Here is a 27656-nt window from a genome sequence, read left to right as displayed (position 1 = left end):
TGAGATTATACAATGCAATAAAATAACAAAAAATGTAGTGTCAATAAACGAGAAGATGTGAAAATGACATTGGAAAAATTCCCGAAGAGCAAGAAACTATGAGAATTAAGGTGACCAAAATAGGCCACAAAAGCTGTGTCTGCATTTTTATTCATCAAAAAGGTATTAAGAACGATATTAAAGTAAATAAAGACGATAAACTGTCTAAAAGGTTTAAAGCAATACTCCTTAAGAAGAAGGAATAAAAAATTCAATTTATATTAAAAATATTACATATAAAACTTGAGACTTTGGCGCTTACATGCAACTATGCCAAAATTTGGCACATATACCCTAGTTATCTTATTATCAATTATTATATTAATAATTATGTGACAATCATGTGTAATGGCCTCTATATGCTAGAAAAATGTATGACAATTTTCAAGAGTTTTTCCTGCACAAGCACAGGGATTTTGCTTCAATTTGGACATAAATTTCTCTAGAGTGTAGAGGCCATAATTGCCTTAACTTAATTAAAGAACATTTCCCGTTACAATAGAATAAAGTGGTCTTCGACAAAGTTGTAAAGGAGTAAAGTTCAAGGAGTAAAGGAAGGGATGTGAATATTGATTTCAAAAAAAATTCCTAATCTGTCGGATGCATTACATAGAAATTCTAATTTTTGCTTCATAGCTTTAGGGTAAGTGTGCCAAATTCCGGCCAGCTTGCAATTTCGGCCACTTTTTTTGTTCCTCGAATTTCCATGAACTTTTAGATTTTACGTACTCTAGAGATTATAAAATGCAAAAGAATAACAAAAAATGTAGCATCGACAAACGAGATGACGTGAAAAAGGCATTGGAAGAATTCCCGAAGGGCAAGGAACTATGAGAATGAAGGTGGCCGAAATAGGGCACAAAAGTTATGTCTATATTTTTATTCATTTTAAAATGTATTAAAAATGATTTTAGAGTAAATAAAGCCGGTAAACACTTTACAAGGTTCCAAGCAACACTCTTTCAGAAGAAAGAATAAAAAAAAATCAATTTGAATTTAAAATATTACATTTCAATCTTAAGACTTTGACGCTTGCATGCAACTATGCCGAAATTTGACACACTTACCCTATACATTTAATTTTTTACAAGGGGCTTCGCACACTCTTTACATTTTTCCCTTATTTCTTTAATGCATCTGAATTGCAAAAATAGCTCAAATTCATTACAGGAAGATGGGAATAAATATGAAATGTTCGAAGGCAGAATACCTGCGAAGCCTGAAAGCTTTCCCCTACTTCCCCTACCTATTTATTTTTTGCTATTTTCTTTTTCAGCAACACTTTTTATCTTTTTAAAATTCAGCATAAAATTCATAATAATTTTTACTTTGCGCTTGATTTTTTAAAGTCATTAAATTGTCCCGGCTTGCCCTTAAACTTTTCATAAACTTAACAAATGATTTATTTTCATCCTGAATCTTAGAAAATTAATGAAAATTGAGGTGGAATATTCAAAATGAGTACAGAAGTTTGCAGCTATTATAAATCCTTGGTTCTAATCGCTAATCATACCTTAACTTGGAGTTTGTTCTATTTTCTTGTCCCATTTTCGGCAACTTCATCCAAAGGCCTCTTCAAATGAGTCTTCCGCAGGAATTGCATCAAGACGCCGTCATGGAAACTTTAATCGTTAATCTTAACTTAGTCGTGAGCTGAATATATTGGAGGGAAATTCATGTAAGGTGGTCGTAAAGTCACCCAATTTTGGCGATTCATCCTTCAGTTATGGCTTTTTTGGTCCAAAATTTAAGCTTTTGACACAAAATAATTAATATTCGGGGTAATTGTAAAGCAACAGTACTCCAAGATAGTAACACAAATTGTGGTGAAAAGCAACAATCTAATATTTATTAGCCATTGTATTTATCACACCCTTAGTTCAGAATTTCTCGTTGAGAACTTTATGTTACACTAGTATATTATAACCCTCTCTTTGCCTCCTCATCGATCCTGCACTAACTCTTGGACAAGTATAGTGTCAGTTAATTTTCACATCAAATATCTTATTCATTGGAGTAACTCTAATCTCCAATGGGAAAACTTTTCAAGATATATCCCTTTTGCCATGGGTTAACACCACATAATGCCAACGACAATAAATTACACAACATAAAACTAATATTTGTCTGAAAGAATAAATAAATGCCTTGAAGGTTGATTCTCAATCAACAATCATTCACGAATGCTGCACAATTTTCCTCCTATGCCGAAGGTATTTGTGGGCGGTTTTTCCATCCCATGAGACCCATTGGTACTAATGCCATTTGTAGGGGTTGAATGGATGTACAGTCCATGGTCTCGGATTTTTCTGTACAGCGAAATATACTTTCCAGCTGCTGTTGTTCTTGGCACGATGTATTTTTCACAGAAAAGCGTTCGATTCTGAGCAGCCTTACTCAAGTCCCCGTAAGCCAGAGCCTCCAGGAAGGTCAGGACAAAAGTGTAGCAGTTGTTTGTATCCTCTCTGTACTCCTCACTAGACCACATTGGTTTCTTGCAAGTCTGGAAGATTAAATAAGAATATTTGCATTCTAAGTATCCTAAAAGATCATACCATAGAAACTCTTAAATAGCAATATTTTAATAATCAAGAAAATTAGTTAACAAACTATGTAGAAAGCCTGTGAAGTAGGCTCCATAATTTCTTATGTAACTTATGTAACGGAAGGGTGTGGAAAATTTTAAATTAGAAGATTGGGCATGCTAAACAACAAACTGTTTATCAATAAGATGTTTATAGGTTTATAATGACCAGCGCACAATAACTTGTCATGTCATTCGTGTTTTCAAAATTTCTTATGAGAATGAGCGAGATAACTAGATCTAGATCTCACTCACTCTAATTGAAATGTCAAAAACATGTTTACAAAACAAAAGTTATTGTGCGTTGGGCATTATGCCCAGCGCACAATAACTTTTGTTTTGTAAACATGTTTTTGGCATTTCAGTGAGAGTGAATGAAACGTAGATCTAGTCATCTCACTCTCACTCATAGGTAATTATGAAAACGTGTTTACAAACAAAAGTTATTGTGCGCTGAGCATAATGCCCAACGCACAATAACTTTTGTTTTGTAAACATGTTTTTGACATATCAATAAGAATGAGTGAGATCTGGGTCTAGTCATCTCGCTCATTCTCATGGGAAATTTTGAAAACAAAAGTTATTGTGCACTGGTCATAAGTCTTGTTGATTTATCAATTAACATTATCAGAAAGAGTTCAAATTCAGTCAGAAAGAGTTTAAGTTAAATTCGAGGTTTCTGAAGTGTAATTGATTAAAAAAAATCGTACTTCGTAAAGGACTCCAATTTAAGTCAATCTAGCTTGCAAGAACACAAGAATGGAACTAAAAATAAGGATAAGCTATTGTAAAAATATTTAGAAATCAGTAGTTCGTTAAGAAATTAAAACTTAGGGCAAAGTATTCTCCATTCGAACGTTTATGCTTTCGAATAATGTGAATTTTCTTTTACTTTTCCTAAGTATTCACATATCTATTAAATATATTAGTTAATTTATTATCAGTAATTATGTGTAAAGTCTGTTAGGCAAATAAAAGAAAATTTACATTATTCGAAGGCATTAAATTTCGAAGGGAGAGTATACTTTCCCATATATCTCTAAAATAGTTTGGGATTGATCCTCGAGAATATTCAACTTTTAAAATAAATTTTACGGGCTGAGTATTCTTGCGGATCAGCCTGAATCTAGTTGGGCCTTAAGGCTCTTGAAGTAAAATTGGTAACAAAGTAATTTTATATAAAAAAGTGTACAAGATAGCAGAATTAGCATGTTAATAAGTAGAATATTTTTATAAAATATATATTTTTTTAATATTTATATTTTATATTATCCATATGTTTTTTTATAACTTTTGACTTTTTTAAATTAAGATTTTAAATATAATATTATTAAGAAGATATATCAGTTAAGCTCAAGGTTCCCGAAATAGGGTTCATAAGAATCAACCTTACTTAAGAGAAGGTTCGAACTTATTAGATCTATCTTGGCAAAATAGAAAAATATTAATAAGGATTAATTCGAAAATGTTAAAATAACATTCCGGAAATGTTGTTTTTACCCTGCAGTATTGATCCAAAATCGGTGTAAATATTACCCTTTATAGGTGTATTGGGGGTTAATTTTACCCTTTTTCATGTTAATTTTACCCTTAAAAAGGTGTAAAATTAACATAAAAAAATGTTGATATATTTTTACTCCTAAAAATTGTTAAAGTTATGACGAAAAAATTTCTCAGTGTAGAATGTTTAAAAACCAAAAAGGAAGGAAAAGCATTTCAATGGCTCAGAATATAAAATGAATAAGTCGCGTATGGTCAACTTTACAGAAAAGCGATTTTAAGCTAAGATTTCACATACTATATTTACGGAGAAGGTAAATAACTAGAGGGTGCCAAAGAAAAAAAACGAATTTTTCAAAAAATCGACTTATATATTCTGAGAAGTCGATTTATCATCGTTAGGAAGACAGATCTGCTAACAGATGAACACTGGATAAAACTTAGCAACGAATTAATTTTATTTAGGAACAGGTTCAAGTTAACAGATCTAACATTTATGAAGTAGAATGTTACTTGAATAGGTATAAATTTTTAATTAGAAGCATTATATAATAATGTCATATTATTATTAAGAATGCAGATCAACTAAGTTAAGGGCATCTAAAGTAAGATAAATTAAAATCAATATTTTCTATAAAAAAAAATTAAAAATAATGGATTTGATTTTCTAAGTAATAATATTACTAACGATGAGGAGTAGAACTTTTGATTAAAACACTTGCAAAGTGATATTTTAATACTAAACAAAACAAATAAATAATCTCAATCTTATTTTGAAATTTTATTATCCCTAGAATTCCTAAATTAACTAACATTAATTAAATTATCAAATTAATTAAATTTAGTGAATTTTTGAAATCCTACTTCATTTTTTAACTTGTTTATTATTTACAAAATTCATGTGCAACTTACTTGGAGTAGAACTGTATCCCAATGATCAATCCAAGCTTCAGGAATTTGCTCCACAAGCAGACTCTGACTCCATGAGATCTTACTCCCCTTCTCTGTATGTCTTCTCAGTCCATCCCTATCGAATTCCACAATAGCTCCTGTAGATGTGGTAACTCCGATATGAAGATCCTTGCTATTGAAGTACTCACTGAAAAGTAAAACGTTCTTTGATAGTAAAACTATTCTGTGTCTCGATTTTAAAAATATTAGAAATGGACTTACTTGAGGAAGTCTCCTGTTGTAGGTCTCAGGACAACTGCTCCTGGATACTGAGATGCCCTGACAAATGGAAAGGGCAGTCGGAATGGCATAAGTTTGAAAGATGCCTCCAAAAGATCACGAGTACATGATGGACACTTTTCAGGCAAACGAACACAAAAGACCTTTGGACCACAATGCTGGAAGCATACTATTCCCGGATCACTCAAAGACATGATGGGAGAGATTTATGAGGTATCTGCAAAGGTAAATTGGGGTTCATTATTTGATTTTGTTTTCCAGATTGATCTACATCTACAATGAGAAGAGTGTGGTTAAACTTGGTGATCTTCGAGCTGTCATGGAGAGCTTCAAAATTTGCTGAAGACGGCCAAGTCAGCAGGTAAATGGTTGTGATCTCAACTCACCAGGTAAGGCAGGTAAGATATTCAAAAGTAACCGTTAGTAGTATGAGAAATAGGTGATTTTATTATGATCACATGCAATCATGAGGTGGATGTGAGGAAAAATTTGCATGGTGATCGATAGTGATCGCTTTGGTGATTTTTGTGCTTCAGCGACCTACTTAACACCTACATTGTATTACAGTGTGATCGGTGTGATCAGAAATTGGGTCATTCTGACGGTGCATATAATTTTGGATTGGATGTGATATAGAAAACACCTCAATTGCAGCATCTTGAAGTGGCATCTTAAGAATTTTATCGCAAAGTCTCTCATTGTTGAACAGAGAATCTCACGACATTCAATTCACTTTGGTCACTGACATGGTTTCCGCTATACCTTGGGTCGTTTTTTTTCTTATTCCCTTCCGTCATACATTATTCAACTGGAAAGTCTCTCGAGTATTTGTTCTACGGAGATTTCCCCGCATCAGTCACTTATTTAATTGTAATTACAAAACAATGGAGAATCCAATATTGGACCACTCGGCGAAACTTGCTGAAGCGAATTTTTCTTCTTCTTTTACCGGGAAAGAGCAAATAAAAGTATAAGTAACATTGCGTGTTTCCAACAATTGTTTATAGCGGAGATTGGGGCAATTTCGGAAAATCAAAATACAGTTTAACGCTTTTTTCATGTCTCTTTGTAAAAAGTGAGCTTAAACTTCCATAGCATTCAAGTTGTAACTGAGTTTCATAACCACTAAAACTTTTAATTTTGTAATATTTTCATTTTAATTGTGAAACAGGTTTTATAAAATTCCATAAAATCGTAACTTTCCGGATTTTACGATTTTTATTTTTTTCACCATTTCATAAACATAATTCTAATTATTTGCTAAAATGGTTTCATCATAATAACTAAATATTTGTACAATGGGGTAATATAAAATCGTTTCTTAATTGAAATTTTTGAATTTCATCAATGCTTTATATGGGCAAAAAAAAAGAAAAATTACGAAAAAGTACTTTTGAATGTAGGGCTTGTATTCCATGGATCACGATGCATCGTGATCCTTCTTTTCTTTTTGACCATCTATAACAGTGAAGCAAAAAACTTAAAATTTCAATTCAAAAGCGATTCCAAATTACCCCATTGTATCATAACTGTGAATTGTATAATGAACCTGAAAGTTTTGCTTCAAGATCTTAAACTTAAAGTATAAGGGGCAGTTACATACAGTAGGTGTCAAAAGTTTGTTGCCTCATGTATGTTCGGGAAACCAGGTGCAAAAAACGATAGACAGAAGTACTTTTTAAAATTTTTCTTTTTGCGAATTAGTTGCCTGTGGTCCGTAGATCTTATTGAAGTATATATTTCGAAAAAATTATTTCATTTTATTTTATATGAAAAATAATTATTTTCCAAAATTTGTTCATTACACAGTGCAACAAAATGAAACTTTTTTTCTTGGGATGGAAAATAATGAGTAGTTTCTTGTTCCTTGGTATGTCCTGAACATTTCTCCCGAAGAAACTTGTAGTCCATCACGTCAAGTTTCTGAGATATCTTAAGAAAAAGATCTTTAAGAAATTTTTCGAAATATTTGAAAAAAAGTTGTTTATAATCAATAACGGTACATCCTAGGATGTTGGTATCAAAGGATAACTCAAGGATGTGTAGAGGACGATTCAAGGACATTTTTCCTGGAACATCGCATATCCCTATCCCTCATTTTTTTTAGATTTGTTTCATAAACTCCTTAATATCCTCCAAGTCCATGAAAAGGATTCGTGGGACGACTTGAATCCTTTACAGAAATAGTCTCCTGAATATCATAGGTTCGTAAAATACACCGTTATCCAGAAATTACGTATTTGAATGACTTATGAACCACAGAATTTTCTCTAAAAAATTCATTATTTTATTTCATATCTTGTACAAATAAATTCTAATGTCTCATAAGTTTAATTTTCTTTGTAATCCACCATCCATCACATTTATGACAAAAGAGAATCAAGATTCTTGCTTTCGTACCATTTTTCGTAAGGTGCAGCTAATTGATGGTATTTTTCTCCATGCTCATCTGATTCTGTTGATTTTTGTCTTAAAAAAACATCAAAGTGACAATACAGGAAGTGGATTTTCAGTGATATATTCACATCCACTTTTTTAAATGCTGAAATTATTTTTTTGCGCAAGATTTTCGGTAATTTCTGTCCTGGTGCCTCCCAAACAATTGAAAATTACATTTTTGACAGATTCTCACGCAATTTTTTCATCTGGCAGCAAAGAATTTGTGAAAGTTGAATCCTTTTCCAACTTTCGGATGTCAGGACCCGTGAAAACACCTTCTTCCATTTTTGCGATGCCGAGTTTTGGAAAAACTTCCCTCTAACAACGTTTGAAAGCCGCTTGCTCGTGATTTAAGGATTTTATAAAATTCTTTACAATTCCCAATTTTATGTGTAATGGTGGTAACAGAATTTTGTCCTTTTTGTGAGACCTTTAATGTGCGCCCTCACTCATCAAATTCGCTCAGAAAAGCACAGAAGATATGATGTTTTGAATTTCGTGAACTTCGACCCCTCATATCTCCGGTTCTATTGAAACCACAGCGAACCTACGCCACTTTTTGGAAACGTCATAGACTAGACTACAACATTCTAAAATTTGATTAAAATACACAAGAGAATTTACACAAAGAAAAATGAGTTTGAATGTTGATGAATTTAGACGGTATCGCAGCGCCACCTGTGGTGACTTTTTGAACTTTCATCTGAAAGTGCTCATCGAGACGAAACCAAAACACCAAAATTTAGGTCAAAATATTAATTAGAAGCGGAGATAGAGGCCGGTCAATTTTCGAATTTTGACCCCTTATAGCTCGGGTCAGGGGGGTCGGCGGACCTTATGTTTAGTATATTGATCGAAAGCTCTAAGGCCCAGCTATAACATATTAAAATTTGAGCCCGATCGATGCCATATCGAGGTCTTATTGGCTTATAGTGCATGTTGTTAAGATATGAAATAAAATAATGATTTTTTTAGAGAAAATTCTGTGGTTCATAAGTCATTCAAATACGTAATTTCTGGATAACGGTGTATTTTACGAACCTATGATATTCAGGAGACTATTTCTTTAAAGGATTCAAGTCGTCCCACGAATCCTTTTCATGGACTTGGAGGATATTAAGGAGTTTATGAAACAAATCTAAAAAACATGAGGGATAGGGATATGCGATGTTCCAGGAAAAATGTCCTTGAATCGTCCTCTACACATCCTTGAGTTATCCTTTGATACCAACATCCTAGGATGTACCGTTATTGATTATAAACAACTTTTTTTCAAATATTTCGAAAAATTTCTTAAAGATCTTTTTCTTAAGATATCTCAGAAACTTGACGTGATGGACTACAAGTTTCTTCGGGAGAAATGTTCAGGACATACCAAGGAACAAGAAACTACTCATTATTTTCCATCCCATTTTTGGCTGTTGCACAGTGTTATTCGTGCGTCAAAATGTTGTTGTCTCACTTGAAAAGTTCCTCAAAATGATCAAAAACATGCAAATAACCTAAAATGAACGGGCCATATTTTGAGCTTATGTCATTTAAGAGGCCAATGGTGGGTTTCGGTTTGTATGTTTCTAAAGTTGTATATGATAAAATACTTGTGCATAAGAGTTATGATAAATAACAAGAAATAATCTGTTTTTTAATAATTCATAATTAAGTTAGTTAAAATGGCAAGTTAGAAGGAATTCGAAGGTGGGAAATCATCCAGAGGTACTGCCGGAGTGAATCTGCGTCGTTAAGTGCCAAATTTTATGGAAAATCACGAAAGGTTATACATAAAATATTCAAATATTATAGTAATGAGGTGCAAGTACATCTGAAAAACGCTACTGGCAGACCTAGGGTATCGACTCAGAGGGTTAATAACAGCATTGTAAGTAAATCTGATAGTGATCCAATGATGTCTGCTCCATAAATTGAAAGACAGTTGTTTACTATAGGGACACAGGTCCCTACTGGTACAAAAACAAGCCCATTTTGAAAGAAATGGTAAGAATGTTTGGTTGGCTCGCAATACTCCATTTGATTTTGTCACTATCAGAGATACTTATAATACTGTTATCGACCCTGTGAGTCGAAACCGTAGGTCTGCAAGTAGCATTTTTTAGATGTGGTCGTACCTTATCACCATATATTTTGACGATTTTATGTATATCCTGTAGAGATTTTCCATTAAATTAAACAATTGACGATGAAGATTCAATCCGGCAGTATATCTGGATAATTTCCCTTCTTTTAACTTTTTGTAATTTACAATTTTTAACCTAAATTATAAATTATCAAAAAACAGATTATTTCTTGTTATTTATCAATACTTTTATATGCATATATTTTCCATTGACAACTTTAGAAACATACAAACCCACCATTTTCCTCTCAAATGACATAAACTTAAAATGCATCCGGTTTACATAAAGTTAGTTGCACATTTTGACCATTTTGAATAACTTTTTAAAATGAGGCAACAAACTTTTGACGAATCAAAAATGATCAACTTTCGGAAAACAATATTTTTTTATATGAAATAAAATTAATTATTTTTTTTAAATATATAAATAGGATCTACAGATTGCAGGCAACTAATTTGCAAAAAGAAAAATTTGAAAAAGTAACTTTTTCTATCATTTTTGCATCTGGTTTCCCGATCATACATGAGGCAACAAACTTTTGATAACTACTCTATAAGATGATATGACAAGCTTAATAAAAAATAACAATTCCTTTTCCCGCTTTTCCTCAAAAAATCTATACAAATCACCTTAATATCCAAATTTGTAATAAATTCTCGTTTCAAATTTTGTGCATTTTCGAATATTTGGTGAAAAATTTGGATTTACTGACCAATAGGGGAATTCTGTAACAATACGACAATGTCATATGATAAATTTTTGTCGTAAATTCAGGAGCAGGACAACATTAAAGTCCAGTGAGCATCGAATGGCCACTCAAAGGAACTCTATGAATCTTTTAATAACTGATATCAAACGGATTTGCGATTAGCTCTTCCGAATTTACCGTACAAAAATTAAATTTATCTTATGACATTGTCATACTGTTACAGAATTTCCTTCCAGGGATCTGATACTTAATTTTAAATATCCAATTCAGTAAAAAAAAAGGTAAAAGCAAATCAGTAAAATCTGCATTATAATTAATATTTATACGCAGTTCACATGGTCTCCAGTTCGCCTTTTCTTGTTCTTTTATAACAGTGAAGTGATTTTTCTCATCAAAAGTACAGAAATTTTTAAAGATTTTTCTTTGCTTTTCATAGAACTTTTCTTAGATGATTGATATTTTGGACTATTTTTCCAATTTCCTTTTCAAAATTTATTAGTGAAACTACCCCTCATTCCCTTATGTCACTCTTCTTTCGCTTCCCCCAAAGGTGCCATCTCCCGCCAAGTGAAGTGTCCAAATATTGACACGATGCTGCCCCAGGGATACCAAGTCGAACCCATATGAATGACATGAGAGTGGTCAGAAAGTGTTGTGTGGAGTGTTTGATGAGTGTACAAGCAAATGAAAGTGGTAAAAGGTCAGCAGACGATGGATGATGAATGGATTCAGTGTGAGTGTGCCGGAGAAATCTCCGACCAAGCCAGAGACCCATTATTTTCCATCCAACACTCTTGAGGCTCTCACACGCTCTGGGCTGCAAAGAAGTGGACCCAGCTGAGAAAAAAATGGAACTTAACTTCCTGTGACCAAGTGAAAGCCTTCCTCAATCTATGGCTCTTTTTGCATCTCAAAAGCACGCCTCTTAAATCTTTTTTGCTCAACATCGGTACGGAATTTTACATCCCACACCCCACATCCTGAACATGAGTTCCCACAAAGGACACTGGACAAGAGAATTTTTCATTATATAGAAGAAAGGAAATTTTGAAATTGCATGTGAAGGAAAGAAACACAGGAATTTGAGTCATTTGGCATGTTTTCTTCGCAGAATCATAAATGTTCATTTTGAAGCTTGTTTGAAGAGTTCTTTTATGCGAAAATACCAGAAACACAAGCTTTTGCAAATATTGCACTCAACTAATCCCAGAAATGTGACAAAGAATTCCTATTGCAACATTTTGATGAGCAGTTCTCTCCTAACTCAAAGGGGGATTTTAAGGTACAATAGAAAGAAGAAAGAATATTCTCAACCATATAAAATTTTACCTGCGGAATTATATCACACTTTTGCAATCGATGTATGTTTAATGTACTTCTAGTATTCCTATTCTTTTATAGTTTTATGGTATAATAGTTAAAAATAAAATTTTCAGGTAAAATTACTTTAATAAATCTTTGTATTAAGTAATAAAGAATAAACTAAACAATTTATTTCGTTCCGTTATATAATAGAAGCATAAAAATTTCAATAATTTCCATTATAACCGAATTTTCTAATATTATAAGTTATTCAAATTGCAGCTATTAATATTCACGAATAATATTAAACCTGTTAGGACTATCGTTTAATATATTAAAACTTATTAGACAATTCTGTATTATTTATTAGTGCACAATCGATATACGAATTGCTGTCGGCAAAAGATTCTTATATCGCATCAAGAAAATTTATTCTAAGTTTATACAGGAAGTTATGCACAGGAAGTTTGTCATTGCATTAATTTCCAAAATATTCTCCTTTATTCCAATTCCTAATTAGGATTCAGTGTGGTAAATTCTTTTCATAGATAGTTACATTATATAAATAAATTAATGTTAGATAAATCATTTTAATAATTATACAAATAATAATAATGAAATTAATGTTTGAATAGAATTACTTGAATTAATGTAAAAATTTTTATTCAGTGGCCGTTAAGTATTTAATGTAATTAATTAAGTATTAATTGTATTTGATAGCATCTTTCCGCCCCCTCTTAATTGATAATTTTTTTCTCTTTTTACAACATTCATCTTTTAAAAAAATATATGGAACAAATTTCTAAATATAAACATTCTGTTTACAATTTTCTGGGACTTTCCCCTCAATTTTGTGATAAAATAAGTTTAAAACTTTAAGTGAAATATTTAATGACAAATTAAAGATTTTAGATTTTGCATTCTGAGCTAAAAAATAATGAACAAAACAATTCACGTATTACGAAATTACATAATATTTATCAGTTTTTAAAAGTTTAAAATGACGTTTTATGATCAACTGATCAACTCTATAATTCAAGAAAACTTTAAGAAATTTGACTTAAAGTAGCATCTTTACCATAAAGTTTGATATGTTTTAGCTTAAGGTATTAGGTGGGTCACGCACACTAAAAAAAACAGCATATTATTTTCTTGACATCTTATTTCGACATAATAAGAAAAATATTTAACTCGAGCTCTTAAATTTAAATACTATTATATATATATATATATATATTTTTTTTTAATTTCTTTGAAAATTTTAAAAATTTAAACGTTGAGATCTGATTTTAAGAAACAGTTCTTGAAAAGAAACACACTTTTTGATGAACCATATTTTTCAAAGTATAGGGGAAGTGAGGTACCTTTGAATGTAGGGCAGCTTTGAAATTGGGATTTTTCTCCCATTTTTAGATTTAAATAAGTCATATCATAATGTAATTTAGTTTCTCAATCTATTTATGGAGCTAAATTATATCACGATAGGGCTCAATTTTATTTAAAAATCAGAGAAAAATCCCATATTCAAAGATACCCCACTTTCAAAGGTGCCCCACTTCCCCCTATTCTTCTGACGTCAAAATCTAAAAATTTCCTGTTAGATGATTTATTAGTAATTTCTCTTTTCATCTTTTTCACCTTTTAAATTCTTAATTTGTTTTATAAACTATATTTTGTTTCATTTTGCTTCATTTTCCTTTTTTTAACTTTTTTTTTATGCCACAAATTTGTAAGAGGGAACTACCATAAGTTTTGTGAGTCAATAAATTGAATTGAATTGAATTGAATTGAATTGAATGATGAGTTAGCCCTTGAAAACAAGAAGGTCAAAAATTGGTGGTCAGTAAAAATCACTTTTTCTGACTTTTTAGAGCAAAAGGAGCAAAACATTGCTCTATGGCCGTACACTGAGAGAAATCCGAAAAAGTTAAAATAACATTCCAAAAATGTTAATTTTACCATGGATTATTGATCCGAAATTGGTGTAAATATTATGTTTTCTAGGTTTTATTATGGGTAAAAGTAACACTTTTTCATGATAATTTTACACTTAAAAAGGTGTAAAATTAACATTAAAAAATGTTGATATATTTTTACACCTAAAAATTGTTAAAGTTACGAGGAAAAAAGTTAATCGCACCCCCTTTTTTCTCAGTGCAGGAAAAATTTCATTTTTGGGTCACGGGCGACCCAATCGTCCTAAAAGGGTTAAACTCATACTTAAACGGCCGATTTTTATTTTATCGTTATTGCAACATATTTTACAAGATAAATCGTGGTGTAAAATAAGCCGAAAATTATATTTTTTTAATATTATATATTCTGCCAAAAATCCAAATTTCATTTAAAAAAAAATGTACATTCAATTACGAGTTTAACTCATCTGTTAACAGGAAATATTTAGTTTTTTTTAAGTCAGACGAATATACTCTGAGAAATTTTGTACACTGAAAAGTACGTTATTTTTTCAAGAAAAAGGTCTCCGAAAATCAAGTCACAACGGCTAAATTTTTAAGATTTTGATATGAAAATTTCAGAAAAGATATAGGTATTTAGTTTAAATGCTGTACTGTTATATGATCAAGACCTTAAATTAAAATTAAAATTTATAGTGTTGAAAAAAATACTAAAAATCTTTATATAGGACACAAATAAGCCTTCAAAAGTTAAATTAAAAGTTTATAAATTTTATATTTTCTTAAGAACTAATAGGTGCTCTAATGGATCAAGAAAAAAATAATTCACACAGTTTGACTATACGCTTTCGAAGAGGACAAATTCTTCTATGGCTATCATATCTATACGCTATCATTGATCATGTACTAAAACTGTATACTGAAGTAGAAAATTGTATGAAAAATACATATTTAGTTTTTTTCAGATTTCTTGATAAGGTCACCCGAAATAAGTTTGCAGCAAACACAATTAATAAATCAAAAGAAGGGATGGTATGAAATTAAAAAATGTATATAAATAAACCGATAAAAAATGTATATAAATGAACGTTTTTTAAATGTATCATAATAACATTCATATTAGAAGTAAGTCCAAGTAAGTCTATGAAATGGGATTAAGGGGCCAAGACTAATGTTCCATGAAGTTTACTATTGAACTATCGGAAATTCATAGATGTTCATCATTTTAATTGATTTGCAGACCAATTTGAGACTGTCAATGAAAATACTTAAGAAAATTTGATAAGGTCATGGTCAGAATGTACTGCAAAAAATTGCTTAATTAACGGAACACTTTAATTACCATGTTTATTCATTAGAGCATGGATTCTGGATATCAGTCAATAAATATCCATTCTCATCCATATAAGATGCTAAGGCGCATCGTTAGATGTTTGGAAAAACAATAATTCACCCACTCTGAATGATTTTCCATTGTTTTACCTGAAAGATTTCACCTAAGGAAATTGAACACTTTGTAAAGTCTTCTTGTGCCTGATTGAAAAACATTTCTCAGATCATTACACGCGCCCAAAGAGAAAAAGAAGTACAGAGAATATCCAACTTCTACCAGTTTCACCTTGAGTGAAGGTTAATTAGAAAGTCTTCATCTGCCAAGTAAGTTGTACATTTTGCAAATTGAACAATCAATTTCGTCAAACGTAACACCGAAAGACAACAACCCATTGAGATAAAGTAAACAGACCACAAAATTGCCAACATGAGTGATTCTTACGCGTCGCCCACGCAGAAGAGTGCGTCAAAAAGTGAATTTTTAAAACATGATACAAGAGAATTAAGACAATTTCAAATGCCCCACCAAACATAATTTAGGCGCCTTCTCATGACTCAGTCTTTTTTGGATCAATACGAAATGAGCAATGAGACTTCACTTTCTTCTCATTGAAATTTCTTGAGCCACTTCCATTCGCGAAGAGAATTTAATTTGGGAAAGAAGGAAAAAAACATAAACCACAGAAAGCTATTTTGCAAACTTAAAGAATTCATTTGGAACATCGTAAAAAAAACTTGATGAATTCATTTGGGAGGAGGAATTGCACAAATTGCCCAGATTTTTCAGTTCAATATGGTTTTGTTTGACTGTTATATATGTACCCTTCTGACATAATGAAAAAAAAAGGAAAAATAAATTATCAAATTAACAGTGCATCACAGCACATAACCACATATTTCATCGATTTTAAAAGTTAAACTCCCATAATTAAATGTAAAATGGTAAAACTGTTTATTTACAAATTTTTCGTGAAGTTCATTAATTGCCAAAATTAAATCATGCCCAAATATGTTATTGTGGAACTATAGCGCACTCCAAATGTTTTATATAATGCTATTTATGCTCATTTGGATTCGTGTAAAATTTGTGGTAATGTCAGGTATTTGCACTGAATTTCATAATTTATGTCACGATATAATTTCATTTAGGATTTTTTTTGGCGTTAAGAAAACATTCAAATTTTTGTTTTTCGTACCTTGAAATTTACATTAAGTCTTTTGCAATTTCACACCCAAACGCAGCCTCAAAGTATCATGTTTGTCTGATTCAATTTTATATGGTTACGGAATACAAAATTTTGTTGGTTATTTGGTACACAAGGACTGAAACCTTACATAGATTTAAGTTGACTCTGCAAACAGTTAGAAGCCTCAAACTTGAAGTTTCGTAAGGGAAAGCGCTCTACCTTCGGACGACTGAAGACTGAAGCTTCGGACGGCTCAATTTTTTCTATGTTCTTAATAGCTAGTGAAATGCCTCACATTATCTGAAAAGAACCATGGATTAAATCCATTAAAAACACATTGAAAAAAAATGAATCGTTCCAAACTTGAGTCGTCTGAAGGTAATTCCTTAATATTCCGTATAATTCTTTAATATTAATCTTATTTCTAAACAAGTCCTAATTGGGGTTTACTTTTAAGATTCAAAGCAATATTAAAAATTACTCTAATATACAGAATGTCTGTAAAATATTTAAAGCCTGATACTACTAGAGGAAAGGCCGGTTCCTTCGGACGACTAAAGCTTCGAACAACTCATATATTTCAATATGTTTTTTAAATAATTTGGCCTATTATTATATTTTATTAGATAGTTCAATGCCTCAAATTTCCTGAAAAAGCCATGGGTAAAATCCATTAAGAAAATAGGAAAAAATTAAGTTGTCCGAAGCATGCACCGTGCAAAGATTACGCGCTTTTCCCTATAGTTATAGACATTCGGGCATAATAATAATAACTTTAAATCTGGAAATTAACATTAATCTGCTTATTTCCAACTTAAAATCATTATCATATTAAATTAAAATGCACTATTATTTAATAAATATTTTAAGTGAATAACTAAATTTATTTATAAGGAAACTTTTGGTGGTTCCACAAAATTCGTAAAGTTATATCTCAAAATGTTTGGGTTCTTAACCGGTAACAGAATTATTTAGGATTATTTAAAAGACGGCTTAGCATAATCACAATCGTAACACTGTACTTCAGTTTTTTTCAGGAAATTAATAAATTTAGAATTTTTTACAAATTGTGTGAATATTCTATTTTTATTCTTCCAAAAGCACGTAAACGTAAACCAATGTAAAATTGATTTCACTGTTATTATCACTTAGTTTTATTAGTATGTTTTAAGATATTTCTTAAAAGTCTAAGTACAATTTTATAAAATTTATCTACATTTAAAAACATAATTTTATGCGTAAGGTATAATCACTTCAAATCGCCTCGAGTCGTCTACTGGAATTATTCATACAATTTATTTATACTTGCAATAATATTTAGTAAAAAGTTTTCATAATAAAGTCAATTGTTTCATAAATAATGGAGAATATCATAAAAATTGACTGTATAATATTAAAAACAAATGAATAAATAATTCAACCGGATAATTTGAATGATTTGAATAGCCAACAGCGATCGATCTGAATGAACTCTACCTAAATAGGTTGAAAGGAATACGAATTGGCACTTTGAGAAATCGTATCATGACCTATTGGCATTCTATTTTATATCATTTACATTATATAATTTTAACATTTATCCTTCACTGAGAAAAATAAGAGAGTGCGATTAACTTTTTTTCCTCATAACTTTAACACTTTTTAGGTGTAAAAATATATCAACATTTTTTAATGTTAATTTTACAACTTTTTAAGGGTAAAATTAACATGAAAAAGTGTAACTTTAACCCTCAATACACCTAAAAAGGGTAATATTTACACCGATTTCGGATCAATACTGCAAGGTATAATTAATATTTTCGGAATGTTATTTTAACTTTTTCGGATTTCTCTCAGTGTTATAGCATAGGACAAGGTGGATTGATGAAAAAACGTCATTACTTGCATTTTATTAGATAAATTAAATAAATTTCAATATTTTGACGAAATTGGTAATAGGGGTAATAGGGTAATATGGGGAAATTTGGAATAATGATAAATAATGGGAAAAAGAAATCACGAAGGAGTACAAGACTTTACATACAAGGGTATTTCTTCGTTGATTTTTCCTTTTTCCATTTAAAACTGTTTGAAAATCTCACAGTTCATAATTAAACATGATTCCAAATTGCCCCATTTTACCCTAGGTGTTTCCTGCCGAACAGATTTTCCTTCGGCCCTATACGAAAAACTTTTCTTGCCACCTTTGTAAACACTTTTTGACCATCTATTGGGAAAATCTCTTAACGCTAAAAGCTGTTTAAAGATTTAAAAAATGCCAGTAATCATTAGTAGCTCTAATTTTTCAGAAGGTTAAAAGAAAACAAAACTTTCTAGGAAAGTGAATTTGTACAAAAATGAATAAAAAATCTTTGAGATTAAGGGCAAAATATAAGGGTAAAGTACATTCTTAGTTTTTGATTAGTTTCTAACGACATATTTTTTAAAAATATTTTGCAAAAATGAACTTCGACAAAACGACAAACGGAGCGTCAAGCAAGTTTGCAAAAAGAGTTTTGTTCCTTTCACATTTTAACGATTTTGTCGAACTGGCGAGAAAAACTAAAAAAAAATCTTCGAACAAGTGAAACGAACAAAGGCTTATTCTCTTCAGAAATGTATTCCTTTTTAGTTGAACGAAAATGATTGTTAAAAATTATATTTTTTAAAAATATTTCTTGCAACATATTGAAGTCAATATTTTATTGTATGTCGAAATATGAATTTTTTTAAACCACCCTGAAAAAAGCTCCGATGTTACGAATTCCTTAGGTTTATTGTTGATTTAAGTACGAAATATGCTCATTTTTTTTTCTTTTTAGATTCTTTCTTTTATCAAGAGTTACGAGCTGCTTATTTCTCACATATTAGGGATTACTCTGACGTAGCTCTTCAGTTAATAATTTATTATTATAGGTTGCAATTTTATAATACTTTTTCAAAAAAAAAAATTGTGAGCATATTGTTGGCCCGTTCTCTCCCTATATTGAATAAAAAGTAATCGCGGTTGACCCTTATAAGACCAAACATAGCCTTTAATTTTGGTCTTCGGCTTACGTTGGTGTGAACCCATTCGTGATAAATTCCAAAAAAAGAAAATATATTTCAGCACTTTAAATGTGTAATACTAAAAATTTGATTGAGCTTAGTCATTTCCTTCTCCTCTAAAAAAACATCGCGAAAAATATATGATTTTTTACTTTCGTATACAGCCTCCCGCCTTAACCCTTTAAGGACGATTGGAACACCGGTGACCCATAAAGTAAATAATTTTTCCTGACTACCTGAAGTTACTTTTTTCTTATGTTTGTACGCAATTACAAAGTAGAAGGTTGGAGGAATCTAGGATATTTTTTGCAAGTCTCCAGCTATTTGCTGTATAGCAAATTTTTAAGCTTAAAGATGATGAATTTTTAAATTCTCATATTGAAAAATGATTTTAATTATTTTTTATACTTCCAATATTTTTTAAGCAAAACCGTTTTGGAAAAAGAAACTACAATACTCATGCATAATATTTTTCATTAGACTGAAAATTATTATTCATTACATTAGTATTGCCAGAAAAATTACTTAAGTTTTTGGGCTATTTTTGTCCCTATCGCTCGTAGGTGTAAAAAAATGCATCGAATCAAAATCTTTTGGTTTTTCCAAACTCACATCTTAGACGTTTCATTGATTTTGTTTATCGGTTAAATTTTAATTGTTGATTTTCGGTCCGTAAAAAGTGTCTCGTCGTTAAAGGGTTAACCCTTTCAGGACGATTGACCCAAAACCTTTGACTCTAAAACAGAATTTTTCTTATGGCAATCAAATTTATTTTTTGCTCTGAAAAGTGAGAAAAATTTTGTTTGCTCCCAAGTTTTGACCCTCTTATTCCTAAAGTAGGGGGAGGTAGGGCTACTTTGAGTTATGGGGTTATATTGATATATGAATTTCTTCGTTTATTTTTAAATTAAGCTAGTCCTTACAATTATTATATTTAGATGTACAATTCTTTTGTCTATCAGAATTACACCATGTTAAAACCCAGCTTCCTTTAGAAATATGCGAAAAAATCGTAGTACAATGTAGCCCCATGGCTCAAAGTAGCCCCACCTCCCCCTAAGCTATAATATATATCAGGCTTATTGAAATTTTTAACATGAACCAACATCTGGTTTTCATTTTTCAAAAAAAAAAAAAAATTATCATTCCCGCACCTTAACTTCATAAAATCGAGCTATAGAGATGTGAAAATTCTTTGATGGTATTGAGTGCAAGATTGGGAAATTGAATTGCCCAATGCACTGAGAGTAAGATATGAGGAGGAAGGTGACTCAATTTCTGCTGAAATTGCTTTTCACACTTTCAACGAGTGGGTGGCTTCTGAAGGGCCCCCACTGGAATCCATATAAAAGACTTTTCCACACAGGACCACCCTCCTTCATGTTACGCGAAAGAGATGTGTGGTCTTGTGGGTTTAAGCAAAATGGTACACCGCATTTTCCACTCGATCAACTTTAGCAAAATGTAAGAGACACTCACAGGTATTATTTTGAATAATTTCATTAACTTTTTCCAACCAGAAACCACAACTATATGGAGGTGTATGGTGCCATGTGTGGCCCAAATGGGTGATTCCATACTTGGAAATGCTAATTGAAATTTGTATAATATGCTTTCCAGATCTGGGGAACTTTTGTGGAGCAATTCACAATTTTTTTTTCTGTATAGAGAGAACAAAAAGAAAAGTATTCCGTGTTGTTTGGCCAAAGAAGAAATTTAGTCTTTTTCACCGAAAAATCGCGTATTTGAGGCGATTTTGCGTCAGCTGTTCTAGTCTATGAGTGCCATAGTACCGTTGGTCTTCGAGACTGTCAATATAAGGTGGTTTAGCCTCTTTTTCTAATTTGTACTTCTTCCTGGTTCATCAAGAATGAGCAAGAATCACCCAACCAAACTCTTCGTGATCGTTTAATTATTTGGACATAAATATAGTGATCACGTACCTCCGGGAAGATCACCAAGTGCTAATTGCAACTTATTTCCTGCGCAAATGATCTTTGGTGGACCACGATCGCGATAACTTGGCGCGACGCGATCACCGCTCAACGCGATAGGCACAATGGAACTGATCGCGAGCACCGAAGACAAATCCAGCGAGAGTGCCATTCAACTTCCAGCAAGCGTCATCGTGATCTTTTTGCCGTGTGGAAGGGAGTCCGGAGTACCGTTTTCTTCTCGCGATCTCGTCGCGCCACTACGTCACTTCCCCAGGTTCTTGCACCATTGGAACGGAACTCGTCTGGCAATATGGCGTCGCAGTGGCGGAGAGGTGAGAACGAGCACTCAGAAAAAAAGCAGTGCACTTTGAGCAGGTGAAATGGACACAAACATCCAACTCACTTTCCATTTGCTCTGGGCGGTGGCGGTTGATGGATGCCGGAGAGACGGAAAGAGTGATGTGGATCATTGAACTCCGGTCAGATGACATATCCAGTCTGAGGTGAACCACTTCAAACCAAAATCAGCCAATTAATCACTCTTTAGCAAATCAAAAAGCCCCAAATACCAGAGAACAACCATTGTTGACACTCTTGACACGGCTTTCCCAAATTTCTAAATACGCTGATGCCTAATCATTCTATCAAATCCCATTAAAAACCAAACCACCCATACTCATTGTTCATTCACCCCTTTGCACCAAGAAGGGTGAATCAAACCTAAAAGTCCCAACCAGCAATAACCTAGCATGTTACAGTCTGAAGTGTTGTCTTTTGATTTTTAGGGAGAGAAAATTGATTTACAGGTGCTTAGAAAGTTATCAACACGTGTAATATTCTACTAATGAGGTGAAAGCGCTATACACAAACAGATTTAATGTCACTGAAGTCGTAAAAAGAAGAAAAACATTCTTAAACTATTACATTGTTCTTTGTTTCTTTTTACATGCCATATATTAATTAACCCAGTGAAAATAAATAAGAGAAAAAAACTAATAATCTTTATTAAGTATAAGAAAAAAATCCGATGAAGATTTGCTATACATGAATTTTAATCAGGCATTATGATGAATGAACTCAAGTTAATAATAGTAGCAAATAAGGATTATGCTACCAAAAGGCCACAACTTAAAATTTATAATAGCCAAGAGATAACGTCATTCTCATTTTTACTAACAAGGGCTTCCGGTTTCACGAGTTTTGCGGTTCATTTTTTTTAGGTTTCTCAGATCTTGTAATGGAATTTTCTGGGTTCGTGTAGCGTTTCTCGGAAAATTTACAATGTTTTCTCATTATGGGTCACCGCATGGAAATAGCTTAGTAACTAATTAAACATTATTTAATCATAATTTTTTATTAAAACAAAAAAATCGAAACTGGGAGGGAATTTTATAATAACAAACTTGTTTTAAATGGCAATAACACTTGATCAAATTACCAAATTTAATCAGTGTACATTATAGGGTGAAAGGAACACCTATTGACATTTTAAGAACTCGTGTCAGGGCTTATTGACACCCTACTCTGTACTATTTTTAATACGAAATTCGAATACTAATCCTAATCGAAAAACGCAGATTAATGAAAAAACGTCATATTACTTAGATTTTGTTATATGCATTAAATGAATTTCAACATTTTGATGAAAGTGGCAATAGGGGTTCCCTGTCGAAGAGGTGTTCCTTCGACCCTAGGTCTTGTTAAATTTTACATAAATCTAAAGATTGATTGTCGAATATTCGATGACGAATATCTCGAAGAAGACAACGTTTTAAACTAAATTTTAGTATGTTGTAAAGCAGAGGTGTGCAAGAAACCGTTGAAACCGAATTAACGTCAAATGAAACATGTATGTCAATGGTCAAAACGCTACTATAACAAACTTATTTTGACCTTAATTCGGTTTCAACGGTTTCTTGCACACCTCTGTTGTAAAGAGATCTAGTACACATTTCACCTTATTTATATACCAGTTTTAGAAGAATGGACTCACACTACTAAGGCGGCACCAGGGCCTAATGTCTACTAAAATTTCTCAATTCTTGCGAATATCTGTCAATGTATCGTAAATGAAATCGTTTTCTAGTGGTTTCTAAATATATAATAGGGCACCTAGAATACCTAATTTCTAGCACTGAGTGAATTCCAAGATGATTCAAAAAATTTGGTTTTTAATCTGTCCCTTAGGCCGGCTTCAGACTGGAGGTTTAACCCAGTTCCCGAAGGTCTAAAAAATCTTAATAATAAGCAATTTTATTGATTTTTTATAATCTAATGAATCATTTGCCCTTAATATTCAATCTTAACAATTTCCTAAGAAATCATGCTTGATGAGGAATTAGAGGAGTTAAGCCAGATAGCTAAGCCTTAGGTCTGAAGCCCGTATTACGCTATTTTCATGCAGTATCATGGGGCTTTAAGACAAATAAAACAAACAAAGTAACTTTAATTCAAAAATATCGAAGAAATAAAAGAAAATATTTTAAAAGAAATCCTAAACATTGAAAACTGAAAGTAAAAAAATAGTTTTAGGAATGCTTCCAAACCGTAAAACAATAATAAAATTTCTAAACCGATTTAAGATTGACAGCCTGTATGTTTATTTTTGAATTTTGAAAATATTAGAACTAAATGTTTTTAATTTTTTAAACTGTTGTACCAAACACAAGTTCCTGAACAATGTAATGATTTTATTAAATATTTATATATGACTTACAGGACTTCAGTTTATTATTGCCCCTTTACCAAGGTCTTAAATCTTCACATCGATTATGAAAAGCGTCTTATATAAAGTAAAAAATACGTTTTTTAAATTTAAAACTTTCAACTAAATAAGTAACTGGAATACGAAGAAATAGAACTACAAAAAAATTAACAAGTTTGTTGTCTCACAAAATAAAAAAAAAAGCTAATGATACACAAACTCGATATGCTTATATAAGACACTTTTACAGCTTCAAAGGACTTTGGTTTTCAATGTAAAATTATCTGTCCATCTGTCTATCCGACGGTTACCACGCCTAGAACCCAAACGGTTAGAGATAGAGCCTTGGGATTTTCGGAGAACCCCCTCATAAGTCGACCCTGGGACCATTAGCATGCCCCCCATTTTCATCTCATTTTTCCCCTTCCCCTCGAAATGCATGTTTTGTTAGGATTGCTCGAAAAGACGTAGTACGACTTTTTTAATTTTTGAATATGTTTTAGAAATTACCTTACCCAGGCGGACATTTCCTCTGTATACTAAAATACCGTTGAATCATTCTTAATAACGGATTTTTAAGGTCAAAGGTTTGAGAGGCTCTAAGAGCACATTTCACAATCGAATGATATCATATTTGGTCTCATTGGAAAGGCCTTGGTATTCCTAACAAGACTGAACCGGTTATAATCAGTAATTTTCTTTACTTACTTACTTATTTACTTAGTTGACAGCAACGTTCCTTTAAAAGACCGGGCCTCCTGCATTAACCTCCTCCAATCCTGGCGACTCTCCATCAGCTCGCTCCAGAAACATAGCATAGGGTGCTGTCGAAAAATCCAACCTATCTGAGGCTCCTTACAAGTATTCGTAACAATCTTTCTTTTACGGGGAGGGGTTGTTAGCCCCTCGTCCAATCCACTCGTGACTTCCCACTGGGGTTGGTTACTTAATCTTTTATCACTCATCTGAGTGTACCGGGGCCTTCCAGGCACCTAACTCGCTTGGAGGCGAACAGGAATTGAGGGAACGAGGCTATGTGCAGATTACCCCCCCCCCATTTAGACCCCACCACTGATTTTAATAATTAGTAATATTCGTCCAAAAATAAATTTTATTACTCCTAAGCTATTTTGGGAGATCTTCTGAGTGATTCAATCTGTTCAATAAATCAGTTGTGAATCAGCAATCGGTAAGAGATGTACAGTAGACTCTCGCTCAATCGGCTCTTTCTCAATCAGGCGACAAATTTTGTTGACAATTTTAACGTTTAATTATGAAGTTAATTTGCTCAAATTCGCTGTAGTTCTTCCTATTTTATCGTGATTCTTTATAATTGAGCGCTTTTTGTGGAATTTACAAAGGCTTTGACGCTCAATTCTATCGCTAAACCGGATGACATTTCGCCCCATATTCCCAATTGAGAGAGAGTCTACTGTAAAAGTATTTTTGAGGTAGGGTGGAGTAACCACTTATCGTCATGTTTAGGAAAAACAGGAATTAATTTTTTTATAACTTTTGAACTCTTATTACAAGATAACTCAAATTTGACACAAAACTACTCAGATGTATTGGTTTTTGATTCATGAAAACAATAGTCTTAGAATTTAACGCTGGACTACTTAAATAACTAATTTTTATTAACAATGCAAAAAAAACCCTTCGTCGCCACTTTTCACCACTTTTCGCCAGTTTTGTAACCACTTCTCGCCACCCACTTGAAAATGTCCAAACTCGATTATTTTAGGCAATGTTATAAAAAGAATACATTCAGCATTTCCTTTTCCTCATGATCACCTTATTTTTACTCATTTAAACGATTTTTCTTCACTTTTATTTGAGAAATCAAATTATAAGTCTATTGCAGAAAGTAAACAATGCAGATTTGGCAATTGACAATTTGCGAAGTGAAGTTAGCGTCGCCTATTGAAAATGGCGACAGGTGGTATATTCATTCCAAAATATTACCACTTTTCGCCATGCCTCATTTTTATATAAAAATAATATAAAATGAAATATTAATTAACTAAATACAAATTTTATGTATTCCACAAGTGTAATTAAATATTCAATGGACAAATTATTGATTCAAAACAGTTTTTTTGCTTGATGAAAATTTGATGACACTTATAGTATATTTAATAAGAAATATTGGATTCGATGCACTTGCTAAAAATATTACTCTAAAAATGATCAAAATCGTAAATCCAGAGCGAATAATTATAATCTTTCGACTCTATACGTAGCAGCAGTAAAAATACAAAGAACTTTGCGGCTAATTTATTTCACAAATCGCGAAAAATAGCGATTTCAATATAAGTGGCGAAAAGTGGGGCACTGGTGAGAAGTGGTGATTCCAGCCTATAGCATCTAAGTCAGGAGTTCGAGCATTCCGCAAAGCCTGAGACGTTTTGCCACTCCTCTTATGATAGTAGTTCAAGTTTTATTGGATTTTCATTTAAAATCGTTCTTATCACAAACTAATTAATTTCAACAATTATTGTTATTTCTTTAACCAACTCCAAAGCTAAATAAGTCGTAGGATGTACTTAAATGTTGGTTCTGCTTATCAACTTTTTGTAAAAAGTATTCAAAATTCAATTTGAAATTCAAAACTGAGCTGCACTACCCCACATTCTCTGACTTCTACTAAAGAACTAAAATATGATCATGACTTCACTCTCTTCCATGTTGTTGTAGAGAATATTGAGAAATACAAATCCTGTATAGAGGGAAGTGCCTATGTTTGATACCATTTGAAGCTTCGTAATGACTAATTTTTTTCTATGTTTCACAATAAACGTGACACCGCAATATTTAAAAACTGGCAACTTTCCCGTAGTTTTTTAAAATATGGTTCCGATGAGTCACATATATATTGTGAAACATAGAAAATTTAGTCATTACGAAGCTTCCAATGGTATCAAGCATGGGCACTTTCCCCTATATTACGTTACTCTTCTGACTTTCTAAGTGTCGTTCGATGCGTACCATTTGAGGTTTTGAATAAAAAGAGGCTTTTTTTTAATTTTTTTTGTCTTTTTCGAAAGAAATTCCAGATTATCTTAAAAATTAATAAACCGATTCGGACAAATTTCTTCAATTGGGTAGGTTTAGGAATTACAACTTTTACCGTTCTGAAACATTGCACATTATTAGCTTGACAGCAGACGAATCAATTTTCTTTAACGGCCAAGACCACAATGATCCTATATCTATTCAAACACGTAATTCAACTTTATGTTTCCCAGACTACAAACCTTTCCTGAAAGTCATTTTTCCAAACACCCATATAGGTTTTTCATCTGCTGCAATGAAATTTTAATAGGGCACCCCGTTGGCAGGGTGTGTGAAACGTGGCTGCATCAGCCCTTGTACGTTATGGTCGGTGCCAGAGGTCTCCTCCATCATGTTGAATAATTTCACTGGAGTTCCGACTCTATTAGGCTGACCTTTGCGGTACGGTTCGGATGCATCAGTGGCGATGTTCAAGCTATAAATTCCTAGCCACGTGTACTTTTTATTTTGACCGGTACTTCCCCATCCAGACACTATCCAATTGCCCTGCGCACCACTTTACCTCCACCAGGAAGGATACTTGGAAGAAATTCACCACTCTTGGCTCACAGTGGGATTCAGTCATTGGCAAGAAGAACAGTC

The 27656-nt window shown here is 32.3% G+C and overlaps 2 protein-coding genes across 4 annotated transcripts in view; both read right to left on the bottom strand.

The window, feature by feature from the left end:
• Positions 1-24144, bottom strand: part of LOC129805729 (peroxiredoxin 1-like) — a 345084-nt gene extending 320940 nt beyond the window's left edge. The window contains exon 1 of the mRNA XM_055853842.1: positions 24141-24144. The gene's annotated coding sequence lies outside the window, so the exon portion shown is untranslated. The remainder of the gene's footprint in view (positions 1-24140) is intronic.
• LOC129805723 (MKRN2 opposite strand protein) lies at positions 1861-21425 on the bottom strand. 3 transcript variants are annotated; one of them, XM_055853833.1, is made up of 5 exons: positions 21302-21425; positions 16480-16631; positions 5297-5531; positions 5036-5222; positions 1861-2542 (listed from the first exon to the last, which is right to left on the bottom strand). In XM_055853833.1, the coding sequence occupies exons 3-5, from the start codon at positions 5506-5508 to the stop codon at positions 2213-2215; spliced, it is 729 nt and encodes a 242-aa protein (XP_055709808.1). In that variant the 5' UTR covers positions 5509-5531; positions 16480-16631; positions 21302-21425; the 3' UTR covers positions 1861-2212. The 3 variants fall into 3 exon arrangements, with proteins under 3 accessions (XP_055709808.1, XP_055709811.1, XP_055709810.1); XM_055853836.1 differs by lacking the exon at positions 16480-16631; XM_055853835.1 differs by lacking the exons at positions 16480-16631; positions 21302-21425 and adding an exon at positions 5592-5608.
• Positions 24145-27656: the final 3512 nt, after the last annotated feature.

This window comes from Phlebotomus papatasi, chromosome 3 (genome assembly GCF_024763615.1).
Source record: "Phlebotomus papatasi isolate M1 chromosome 3, Ppap_2.1, whole genome shotgun sequence".
Lineage (NCBI taxonomy): Eukaryota > Metazoa > Arthropoda > Insecta > Diptera > Psychodidae > Phlebotomus > Phlebotomus papatasi.
Note: the sequence above shows the minus strand (reverse complement) of the source record. Positions and strands in the feature narration are given on the sequence as shown.

Bases quoted from the DNA above. Each gene is read 5' to 3' on its own strand.
- LOC129805723 (XM_055853833.1), bottom strand. From the start codon at position 5,508: ATGTCTTTGAGTGATCCGGGAATAGTATGCTTCCAGCATTGTGGTCCA. The intron at 5,223-5,296 runs GTAAGTCCATTT...TTTACTTTTCAG, and splicing joins ACAACAGGAGACTTCCTCAA to TGAGTACTTCAATAGCAAGG. The intron at 2,543-5,035 runs GTAAGTTGCACA...TTAATCTTCCAG, and splicing joins GGGATACAGTTCTACTCCAA to ACTTGCAAGAAACCAATGTG.